Here is a 12,712-nt window from a genome sequence, read left to right as displayed (position 1 = left end):
TGAACATAATACACTTTATTTCAGTAGCTGCTTCACTACCTGAGCCACCTGGATCCCTCTCTCCAACACCAGCTTTTCAGAACTGCGCAGATGGGAGTTATCCTTAACACACATTCTCCACTCCTGTAATTATCCTGGCCTCAACCTACGGTAACATACTACCCCCATGCTCCCCACCCAACAGTTTCCACTCCCTCAGTCCTTTTATCTCCTCCCCATTCGTGTCTCCCAAGCTCTTTGTTTGCCACCTTATGCCAATTTACCTGCCCATCTTTAACCACTCCTCTATTTTTTTGTGCCTTTTTCCCCACCTCCCTGCCCCACAACTTCCTGACACTGTCACTGTTGGAGTCTAGTCCCTGCACACTCCACCAGACAGCATTCATTTCTATCCCCATCCGCACACTACTATCCATTCCCTTTCACCACCCACTCTAGGTTGTTGTTTGCATCCCACGTGATGCTGCATTCTGGTACAAGATGCCAAAGTTGGCTGTCGTTTGTGCGTGAGGTGTGGCACTGAATTATGGACACTATCAATCTGTGAGGGTTTTCATTTCCCCATTATTTCTGCCATAGAGTTGTTCACCTTATGATAGGGGAGATGGCAGTTGAATATTTGGTTTTTTCAGGGGTACTTTAATGTCTAAACCATTGAAAAGTTGCTGAACTTTTAAATTCCTGACACTATACGTTCTTCTTTAGAAGGCCTGTTGTTTCAGACATGTATTAGGGTTCAGAGGAAGCTTTGCCATTGCATATATAATATGAAGTACATGTACTCATGCCCGATTCGGATGTACGGGATGAGACATTCCTTTTGATGACTTTTTTTAACAAATGGCTGTGAGAGACAAGGCGTATGCTGGTGATGTGTATTATAATTTCTGCCCCAAACTTTGGTAACCTATCACTTCTTTCACTTTCATTTATGCAAAAAAATTATGTAACAAAGTCAGTTGACAATATGGCATCTATTACCACAGAAGATTTAGACAATTTGTTGCCAAATGTAACAAAACAACTAGGAAGATTAAATGGATAATTCAGGATATAAAAATTCCTAGTGGCAGAAAGAGGCAACTACATAATAAACTGAAATATAATAAAAACAGACATTTTGCTGTGTATGTGAAACATTATAAAGCCATATTCAAAAAAGTTGTAAAGGCAGCAAAACAAATGGCAAACAATAAGTTTATTTTACAACATAATAGTAAGACAAAGGCAGTGTGGTCTGTTGTCAAATCTGAGTTAGGTGTTAAAGTCAGTAGTAATGAAATAACTGAGATTAAAGTAGATGATAATGTTGTAAACCCAGCTCAAATATCAGAGTGTTTAAATTAATTCTTCATAAATGTAGCAAAGTCAGAAGTCGATGTAGCAGGATATCAGAGTAAAGTAAATCCCTCTGGACTCAACAAAGAAGCTGAGTATCTCTCAGATTTAAAAAAAGTCACAATAAAGTATGTGAAAAATGTTATATTGTCATTAAAAAATAAAAATTCTGCTGGGTGGGATGGGACACCAAGTAAAGTGATTAAAGCAGTATATGACATAATAGCACCCCCACTAGCTAAAATAATCAACCAATTTTTTGAACAGGGGTGCTTTCCTGATGTGTTAAAATATGCCGAAGTGAGATCTCTGTTCAAGAAAGGGTCGAGGGAAGATATGGGAAACTATCGCCCTTTTTCTATTCTCCCAATTCTGTCAAAAGTGTTAGAGAAAGAAGCTGCAAATAAGATCAAAATTTTTATTGTAAAAAATGATATTATTGTACGTAACCAATTTGGATTCCAACAAGGAAAAAACACAATGGATGCGGTAAATAACTTTATTGAGAAGATATGCAAATCATTGGATCAGAGGAGTAAAGTCGCAGGTATCTTCTGCAATCTTTCAAAAGCATTTGACTCTGTGAACCATGATTTGCTTATCTACGAATTAAACAAATATGGGATTAAGGACAAAGCTCTGAAATGGCTCACATCATACTTGCACAACAGAAAGCAAAGGGTAAGTGTCACATCAAATGCAGTGAATTATTATTCTAAATGGAGTACAGTATCACAAGGTGTGCCTCAAGGCTCCATTTTGGGGCCAATCCTGTTCCTATTCTATTTAAATGACTCGCCCATAAATATAAATTCCCCGTCAGTTCTGTTTGCGAATGACGCTTCTGTTTTAATTGAAGATGATGCAGAAAAAATTCAGAGCTCCATTGTCAGCACAATGGGTTCTCTAGAAAACTGGTTCCAGTTAAATGGATTAAAACTGAACATTGCAAAAACCAATATGGTACATTTCAAAACCAAACATTTGAAATGTGTGGATCTTAAAATACACCATCACAAACATCCTATGGAAGAAGTTAAAACAGTCAAATTCCTAGGACTAAATGTGGACAACAACTTAAACTGGAGTACACATATTGAGTTCCTATCAAATAAACTAAGCAGCTTTGCATTTGCAATGCAAATACTAGCAAACTCTACTGACATGAGTACGCGAAAAATAGCATATCATAGTTATTTTGAATCTGTCATTAGGTATGGTATCATTTTCTGGGGAAATTCAAGTAGTGTATCTCGAATACTGAAACTGCAAAAAAAAATTATAACATACATGTGTAGTGCACAACAAACAGAATCTTGTCGCCCATTATTTCGGAACCTGCAAATCCTAAGAGTTCCCTCCATATACATTTATGAAATTATAATCTTTGTACACAGCAGACAAAAAATATTTGAGGAAAATCATTTTAACCACACATACAACACAAAAAATAAAAATAAATTTTATGTTACCCACACAGCATTTGAAATTATATGCACGAACTCCACAGTATATGGGGATGACTATATATAACAAGCTAATGGGCAAAAATATATTTAATATGAAGCCAGAGAGTCTAAAAATAAGGCTACAGCAAATTCTGTGGGAGAAATGCTACTATTCAGTAGAAGAATTCATAGAGGATGACATGATAATTTGAGCAAGGGGTAATTAATTGTTAGTCTTTTATTGTAAGTGTAACAAAATTGTATTATTATTATGATACCATTTGTTAAAATCAGTTGTTGTAATTAATTGTTATTTTTTTATTGTATGTGTATTTTTATATTGTACACTCCTGGAAATGGAAAAAAGAACACATTGACACCGGTGTGTCAGACCCACCATACTTGCTCCGGACACTGCGAGAGGGCTGTACAAGCAATGATCACACGCACGGCACAGCGGACACACCAGGAACCGCGGTGTTGGCCGTTGAATGGCGCTAGCTGCGCAGCATTTGTGCACCGCCGCCGTCAGTGTCAGCCAGTTTGCCGTGGCATACGGAGCTCCATCGCAGTCTTTAACACTGGTAGCATGCCGCGACAGCGTGGACGTGAACCGTATGTGCAGTTGACAGACTTTGAGCGAGGGCGTATAGTGGGCATGCGGGAGGCCGGGTGGACGTACCGCCGAATTGCTCAACACGTGGGGCGTGAGGTCTCCACAGTACATCGATGTTGTCGCCAGTGGTCGGCGGAAGGTGCACGTGCCCGTCGACCTGGGACCGGACCGCAGCGATGCACGGATGCACGCCAAGACCGTAGCATCCTACGCAGTGCCGTAGGGGACCGCACCGCCACTTCCCAGCAAATTAGGGACACTGTTGCTCCTGGGGTATCGGCGAGGACCATTCGCAACCGTCTCCATGAAGCTGGGCTACGGTCCCGCACACCGTTAGGCCGTCTTCCGCTCACGCCCCAACATCGTGCAGCCCGCCTCCAGTGGTGTCGCGACAGGCGTGAATGGAGGGACGAATGGAGACGTGTCATCTTCAGCGATGAGAGTCGCTTCTGCCTTGGTGCCAATGATGGTCGTATGCGTGTTTGGTGCTGTGCAGGTGAGAGCGCCACAATCAGGACTGCGTACGACCGAGGCACACAGGGCCAACACCCGGCATCATGGTGTGGGGAGCGATCTACACTGGCCGTACACCACTGGTGATCGTCGAGGGGACACTGAATAGTGCACGGTACATCCAAACCGTCATCGAACCCATCGTTCTACCATTCCTAGACCGGCAAGGGAACTTGCTGTTCCAACAGGACAATGCACGTCCGCATGTATCCCGTGCCACCCAACGTGCTCTAGAAGGTGTAAGTCAACTACCCTGGCCAGCAAGATCTCCGGATCTGTCCCCCATTGAGCATGTTTGGGACTGGATGAAGCGTCGTCTCACGCGGTCTGCACGTCCAGCACGAACGCTGGTCCAACTCAGGCGCCAGGTGGAAATGGCATGGCAAGCCGTTCCACAGGACTACATCCAGCATCTCTACGATCGTCTCCATGGGAGAATAGCAGCCTGCATTGCTGCGAAAGGTGGATATACACTGTACTAGTGCCGACATTGTGCATGCTCTGTTGCCTGTGTCTATGTGCCTGTGGTTCTGTCAGTGTGATCATGTGATGTATCTGACCCCAGGAATGTGTCAATAAAGTTTCCCCTTCCTGGGACAATGAATTCACGGTGTTCTTATTTCAATTTCCAGGAGTGTATTATTGATATGGTACCATTTGTTAAAATTAGGTCTTGTATGTATATGATAAAACTTTACCAGAATTTTGACGTGTCTCCTGTACCTGAATCAAATGATTTAAATTATGTATGTTATGAGACTAATAAATCACAATTCACAATATCCTGTGAAACAAAGTGTCATCCTATTATGATGTTACAAGTGCTGCATTTCTTTCTTAGGTGTGAAGGACGATACGATTTACCCTCGATTATAAGGACTTTGGTAAATGTCTCTGGTGGATGATGCATGCTACACCCCTGTTTACCAAACTTCTTGATTCTCATTTGGGAATAGATGGTGAGCAATAAGGTTAAGTGCTCAATGAGCAGAGCTGTGGCTCCACACGATAGACACTGCCATCACAAATTACTCTAAGAACTCTGTGGATGTCACTAACAACACATGCACCTCCTAAAGATCATGTATGCATAGCAGACAGGGCAATGCTTTCATATGCTGTAGTTAGCATACTGGATGTAGGGGGTCTGCAACTGATATATCCCACCTGGTTTCCGAATAAGCTCCTTGCACCAACATTTAACGTTGTTAACTCTAAGGATTTCTCTGTGTGATTCATTAATGGTATGCTGTGGGTGTTTATTCCATTTTATGCATAATATTTTGGCAAGTAATGACAGCTCTCTTCAGGTGCTTCAAGCTGTGCTGTTATGCATACTTTCAACCTGGATACCAACCAGCACCCGAAAGTGCACCAGTAATGAACATTTTGTTGCAGATGAGGCTACAAGCTCTAACACATCTCAGCGAGTCTGATGACAGTCAAGCATTGAGCTTTCTTCACCATGTACTGTAATTTATGTACCCAAAACAATGCAATCTTAGACATCATGTCTGATGTCTCAACACCACTGGGTTAACTAATGAAGGGGTACACAACAATTCCTGATGAGTCTCATCCCTGATGGAAGATCAGATGATGAACAGATGCAAGTCAACTTAAATCTGATTAAGTGACTCTCACCAGTTAAAAGGTCTGCTGCCACCTCTGGCTTGTAACAGTGCCATTCATAGTTGTACTGATCAAATAAAAAATGTGTTACCTTTCAAACTATCTACCACTGTGATGCCACTGCTGATGTTTCTATCTTAACTATTTTCTTATGCTGTCATCTTTCCAGAATTCTCTTGAGGCAGTAGACGTGCTATGCAGTCCCACCAACTCTTGTTGTCTGACTTCTCCACCATCTGCAGCGGGTCGAGGAAGGGAAGAGAGCTTTATAGTATTCAAGATACCAAATGACATAACTGCTCTGTACTTTTCTGCTATTATGTAAGAATTACAACACTGTAAGAACAGATCTCTTATTAATCAGAACATCTCCAAACCAAACCACTGAACAGAATAGAAGAAAACAATAATTTTCTTCAGCTTCTTTCAACTGTTTCTGGGCGTTATCATCATAGGCAGAACCTCTTGTTTCTGCCTTCCAAAACATCACCAAGCTCCAACACCAAACCATAACTGACCCGTTCACAGTAGGTGGAGACACCCAATCGCTGTCACATCTTGGTGACACTTTGCATTTTAAATATCTAAAATTGTGAGGTGAACTTAAAAATGCTGTGTTATATAATTGCAAAATCTTAATAATGTTAAACATGAAAGATTGTTTATATAAAATTCTTTATAGTCTAGATCACAATATTTTAAAAATCAGGGTGACACTAAACAGCTGTGTAAAAAACCATGACTCACTAATCACTAGAGGGATTAAAGTGTCTTGTGAAAGGAAAAGGGAAATGAATCTGTTGGCAAGAATAAACAGATATACTGCAATAGTTGTACACAAAAAACTATTCAAAGTTACTAAGAAAGGTTATTTAAAAATCAAGGAACATGCCCACAATGTCAGAAATCAACACTTCTGATAACGTACATTACGGCTATATGGAATGTAGTGAAATGAGAGAAAGAACAACCAGCCACAGGACAGTATAACATCACTATTGAACTAACTGAATGGCTATACTGATGAGTCACAGGTAACAAATATATATTATTTCTCAAATGCAGTATTAAGTATAAGGACAAACAATTCATGAGCATACACTGAAAAAGTAGCTCTCATAAAATTCAATCATATGAATGTGCGGAAATACTGAAGCGTCCGATCCCACCCGTCTGCTTTGACACATGACGTCACAAATATGGCGGAAACAAAAACAAACACACACACTCTCCACAAGAAGCCTAATGACACTAACGGGACAAGCGCGGGAAATGGGGTGTTTTGGTTGGGGGGCAAACTAAATATAAACAAATTTGGGTCTAGTGTAGCAGGGGATACAACCCGTCGGCTTTGGACAATGACGTCACAAGTCGCCAGAGAGCAGTTTACCATTTTCGCTTTTGCTGTTATGTTTCAGTTTCGTCTTTTTACTGATTGCTTAATAAAGTGGATCTGTTTATTCTATCTCATGAGATTTTTTTTTAAAAAAAGCCAAAAAACACTTATCAGCTACTGAAGGGAGCTACAACACTAAGAAGAATCGCTTCTCATTTGGCGACTTGTGACGTCATTGTCCAAAGCCGACGGGTTGTATCCCCTGCTACACTAGTCCCACAAATTTAGACGCCTTGCGTAGCTACAACGTGTAAGTGAAGACAGCCATGCATGAATACCCACCCACCTCCCCAGGGGTCGTAACCCCTGCAACCCATAGAAGATAAAGATGCTTCAGTAGCTGATTAATGTTTTTTGCCTTTTTAAAAAAAAATCTCAAGGGATAGAACGAACAGCTCAGAAAGATAAATATAATAAACTAAAACAGAAATTCGAGGAAACAGATAATTAAAATAAGTAATAAGTGTTTTTAGATTTTAAAAAAATCTCACGAGATAGAACGAACAGATCAGAAAAGTAAATAAAATAAGATAAAACAGAACTGGAGACAGCCACACTCAAACCAAACTCCACGCCATCATGACGTCACACACGACAACACCCTTATGTCACGGGTCAAAGCCGACGCGTTGGATCGGACGCTTCTGTCGACCCAAATGTGCTACCAACTTCTCCTTCTAAAATTAAGAAAATTATATAGACACTCAAAAATAAAAATTCATCTGGTTTTGATGATGTTTGCAATAGTGTACTAAAGATTTATTCTCATACAATAAGCCCTGTCTAGTCCTAAACATGTAACACATCATTAACTCAAGGTATTTTTCCAGAGAAACTGAAATATGCCATTGTTAAACCCCTCTTTCAGAAAGATTATAAGAGAGATGTCAAAAACTACTGACATGTTTAACTGCTGACAAATTTTCCAAAATTTTTGAGTAAGTGATGTATTCTAGAATGGTATCCTACCTGAGCAACAATAACATTCTCAGCAAAACACTGTTTGGATTTCAGAAGAGTTGTTCTACTTATGCCTTTTACATGTTCACTCACCAAATTTTACAAGCATTACATAATAAAATAGTGCCAGTTGGTATTTTCTGTGTAGCTATCTCGGGCATTTGACTTTGTGAACCACATTATTATAAGAGTATTTTTATATTCCATGCTGGATTTTCCATTGTTTGACTATATTATAACAGGTGCAGACATAATCACCCCCACTGGGTGCCAAAATGTAGTGGACCAGAGATACCTGCAAGGAAACAGTAGTGAAACATGTGCAGTTCTTGCTTGTCAGGATGGGTTCTAGTCTTCCTGTGGGTGTGGTAAGCTCCTTTGGTGGTTTCGAAGACAGGTGAGACTACGGGGAAGCGGCACACAGACCAGCGGTGCACATATGCACAGCCCTTTGTTCAGCCATTCAACTTGATTCCTCCATGAACATGTCTTTAATTGTTCTATACAGCTAGTAGTCATTTAAGTACGGTTTCTTCTTCATATAATATTCCATCCTAAGCAGCAGGTGAGGTAACTGCAAAAGATGCAGGGATGCGAGTTGCTTACACTGAGGAATTCAGACACATTGTGCTGACTTGATAACGACAGCGCAGACTCAACATGCGGCAAAGCTGCAACTGCAGTGCGGAGCAAGGTAGTGACATCCTGTATTTTGTTGTAGAATGCAGTGCCCCAGTGGTGTAGCAATGGCACTGCCCGGAGTTAAAGACTGTGCCAAGAGCTGGAGGGTAGTGGTGCTATTCAAGCTGTCCAGACTGGATGGTCTATGGATCACAATTTGGCGGTTGCACAGTTACAGTGAAGACTTCAAGGCAGCTTCAGTAGACTCGTAGTGATGACTATCACACAGAAGGATTAATGGGTGGCCTTACCATGCTGAACATAATGTACTTAGTAGGGCCAGGGTTTAAATGATTTTTCTTGGTGCTAAATTCGTGAAAGGGCTACATTCGTGAACCACTGTGAACGCTCTAGAACAGGGCAATGGCCAGGGTCTAGCAAAACACACAGCACGCATTGACAATACAGAAGTCAATGAAGCCAAAGTGACTTTTCGAAGGCTGACCCCATGACACTGACGCATAGAATTGCGTCAAAGACTGCTGCTGCTGACCAGGCATGGGCGATGACTAGCTGCGGTCAATGTCCATGGCTTGTAGCCCAATTCCGGCATTAGCTGCAGTTCTGTACTCTGACTTCTGCTTCGTGTTTCCTTATAGTTTTGTCCATTACAGTATTGTCCTAGATAAACTGAAGTTTTATTGGGACTGATGGTACAGTCAACCAATGAATAATATCACACCTCAAAGAATTCAGAAGTTATACTTAGTAATTCAACCAATGCTGTCCATGAACATTATTCTGACTGGAGAGAAATCGTGTTCCCAGGACTCAACCTTAGGTCCACTATTGTTCCTCATAGGCCTATATGTAAACGATCTCCCATCTAACATACAACAAGTGCAATTAGTTCTTTTTGCAAATGAAACTAGTGACAGAAGAGATGGTAAACAAGGTTCTTTAAGTGTTATTGGCTGGTTTTCTCTGAATGGCCTCATCCTCAATTTTAAAAAGACAACATATTCAGTTCTGCACATCTAGGGGTACTACGCCAATGATAAGTCTAACAACATGGTGTGGAAAACTTCAAATGTCTTTGGTGTCCATACTGACAAGAATTTAAACTGGAAAAAGTACATTTTATAGCACCTAAAGCAACTCAGCTCAGACACATCTGCACTTTGAATCAAAGTTAACATATTCTGCATATGTTCATTCAATAATGTCATATGGAATACTGTTCTGGGTTGACTCAACTTCAAGAAAGTATTTATTGCTCAAAAATGAGCTGTAATAATAATAATGTGGTGCTCACCCAAAATCATCTTGTCGACATCCGTTTAAGGGACTGAGCATTCTGACTACTGCTTCACAGTACATTTATTCCCTGATAAAGTTTGCTGTAAATAATCCACTGCAGTTCAAAAAGGACTATAACTTACGTAATTTCAATACTAGAGGGAAAAAATGATATTCATTATTCCACAGTAAGGTTGTCTCAAGCACAAAAAGGGTGCACAATGCTGCAATTACAATTTCTGATCACTCACCCTGGGATAGAAAATGTCTAACAAAGTGAAATTTGAAAACTGAGCAAAAAAAGCTTCTCCTGAATAATACTCTTTATTCTATACAAGAATTTCTATTATTGCAATGTGTGAAGTATTGAGAGGGGGGAAAAACCACTTATAAATGTTCAGCATTTAGCTATATTTACAAATCAGTTTGTGATGTGAATGTAAAATGGCTCATTCCACATTACTACGAATTATTCTGTAAATGGCTCGTGGAACAAGGAACTACCTACCTCACTGATTACCAATTCCAGATGAGCAATAAGCCATCTTCAGATCGATTAATAAGTTGAGTATAGTGTCTAATTACAAGACTGAATAAAGACATTAAGTGATATAATATTGATGTACAGTGTGTATGACATTCTTAAGTGTTTGAATATGAAAGGTATTTCTTACATCATGTTTCATCGATTTGTAACATGTAAAACTTTTCCGGTCGTTAGGGGGTTTGGGAACAAGAATGTGTTGTATTGATGACAATCTGTCTGCATCCAATCTTGTGATTAGACACTGCACTCATTTTATTCATTTATCGGAAGATGGATGCTTCTTCAGACAAATCTAGTAATCAATGATTGTTAAAATATTGTGGTCTGGACTGTTAAGGGATTTTATGCACAAAATCTTTAAGATTTAGCATTTTCTTAGATTTCTTGTCACCATCCTTGCCATGTCAGGAAACAGCTCAAATCTTAACAACGTGTTCCGTTGTTTGTCATGAACTGCTACGTAAGTCATACATCAACTATGCATGTGGGGCAAGGGCATTCAAAACCCTTACTGGGACAACCGATCAATTGTCATTCAAATACAGAGTGATGGTTTTCCACTGATTAATACTATCATGAGGAAGCAATGGCTTTTTTTAACAAAAAAATCAATAAATTAATTTGCAGTTATGTCGGAAAACATCTTCACATTATGATGGTTGAAGAAACACCCACATTGTAATGGACTCAGTAACTTGAACCTTGGGATAAGTAAGTGGAAAGCCCCAAAGCACATTATGTGCATCTGAATAGGAGAAAGTTTGACAATATCGGCAGCTGGACTTATAGAAATTTGCTACAAAAACATGGAACACAAAATCCCTGCACCTAAATTAATGCTCTACAATGGGCACTATAATCGGAAGACTGTGCAATAAGTAATGCCTTATTAGTAACAGCAGAATGCAACAGCATACCTTGATTTGACAAAACATTGCCTAGGTTTGTACTGCTTTCCGAAACAAAATCCAAAAGATGTCTTTGATAAAGAACTTGGTCACACCTTGAACAAAAATGTTTGCTGAGACATTAATGAAAACCTAGGTGGATGCAAACCCTATGCTAGTGTATGAAAGTGAACGCAGAGTGTTTCTTGACAGTAACGGATGTCCGAGAACAGATATAGGCCTAAATAGAAACAAGGCAATAAAAACACAATTATAACTGAACAGCTTCGGTGAAAGAATGGTCATCTGGGAAGAATGTATAATGAAAGACTATTACTAAATGCGAAAAATTAGAAACGTCAAGGCAGAGTAATTGGGGAGACGAGGCCAAAACTGGGTATTCCCAACAGCCAACCTGCCTGACTATTGAAATGAGGAAAACGAATCGTCACACACGTTTTCGTTGCTAACCCTGTCTCAGAATGTATACACTGCCGACTTACTCCAAAATATTTACATGTATACACTGCCGACTTACTCCAAAATATTTACAGGTATCAAAAGATAATGTTTTTACTGATAGCCAACCATTCTGTAGTCTAGGTGGTTTAATTTACTAAAAAATTCTTGGTTGAGGTCTTACTGTATGTTAGACCATTAACACAATGTACGAAAGAAACTGAAGTATCGGCAGAAAACCCAGTGTCTCACCTACGATCTCATGAAATGCATACCTAATATAGTCAATATTTAAGAGACACACTTACCGTATCTCCAATGCAGTAAACCGTGATACACAATGAATCCAATAACGAGAATACACGCAAGTATTTTTGTATTTTTTGCGTTAATCTGTTGTATAATCTCGGTTGCTGACTTCCCATGCTCACTAAATGAATCGGACGACATAGTATTTGATCACTATAAATGAAACAGGTGTTTATTAGCAACCGTAACAAGCATGCTATTCATCGTCCCTCTTCCTAAATTTAAGACTATCTCGTTTCACTCGTCTATTCATGACCACCGACCATAACTTACAGTTCCCACTCCGCAACTGTCATAACAACGAACCACAGACAGACTGTAGGAAGATGGCATTATTTACTATTTATCTGCTACACTGTACAGCTGCTCAAAGATGCAGCGAAAGACGAGCCTTTCACTCGCTGTATTAGTCTTGTCGAACTGTAGTTGCTCATTTAATATTACTGCTGCAAAGTGATTTTTAAAATGTAACACATAGTTGATGTTCTAAACTGGCGTTCATTTTGTAATAAAGTACGAAGATATTTTTGATTGGGTAAATACATAAAGTGGAAATATGCATGCGGTGCGCATCTGACATTCGCCGGCACTAGCAAAGTCTATGGTATCAGCCGGCGTCCATGATGTGTTTGTTTTCATCTGAATTGTATTGGCTACGTTTGAAATGATTGGGATGTTGTAGAGTTT

The 12,712-nt window shown here is 39.9% G+C and overlaps 1 protein-coding gene across 2 annotated transcripts in view; it reads right to left on the bottom strand.

The window, feature by feature from the left end:
- Nucleotides 1-12,386, bottom strand: part of LOC126475117 (N-acetylneuraminate 9-O-acetyltransferase) — a 243,231-nt gene extending 230,845 nt beyond the window's left edge. The window contains exons 1-2 of one of the 2 annotated variants that reach the window (XM_050102705.1): nucleotides 12,299-12,386; nucleotides 12,025-12,178 (exon numbers count right to left, since the gene is read on the bottom strand). In XM_050102705.1, the coding sequence (XP_049958662.1) occupies nucleotides 12,025-12,166 (142 nt within the window). In that variant the 5' untranslated portion in view covers nucleotides 12,167-12,178; nucleotides 12,299-12,386. Of the gene's footprint in view, nucleotides 1-12,024 lie in introns of both variants that reach the window. The other variant, XM_050102704.1, reaches the window with a different exon arrangement.
- Between the last annotated feature and the right edge of the window lie 326 nt (nucleotides 12,387-12,712).

The sequence above is a fragment of the Schistocerca serialis genome, chromosome 4 (genome assembly GCF_023864345.2).
Source record: "Schistocerca serialis cubense isolate TAMUIC-IGC-003099 chromosome 4, iqSchSeri2.2, whole genome shotgun sequence".
NCBI classification, from domain to species: domain Eukaryota; kingdom Metazoa; phylum Arthropoda; class Insecta; order Orthoptera; family Acrididae; genus Schistocerca; species Schistocerca serialis.
This window is presented reverse-complemented; position numbering and strand designations above follow the sequence as displayed.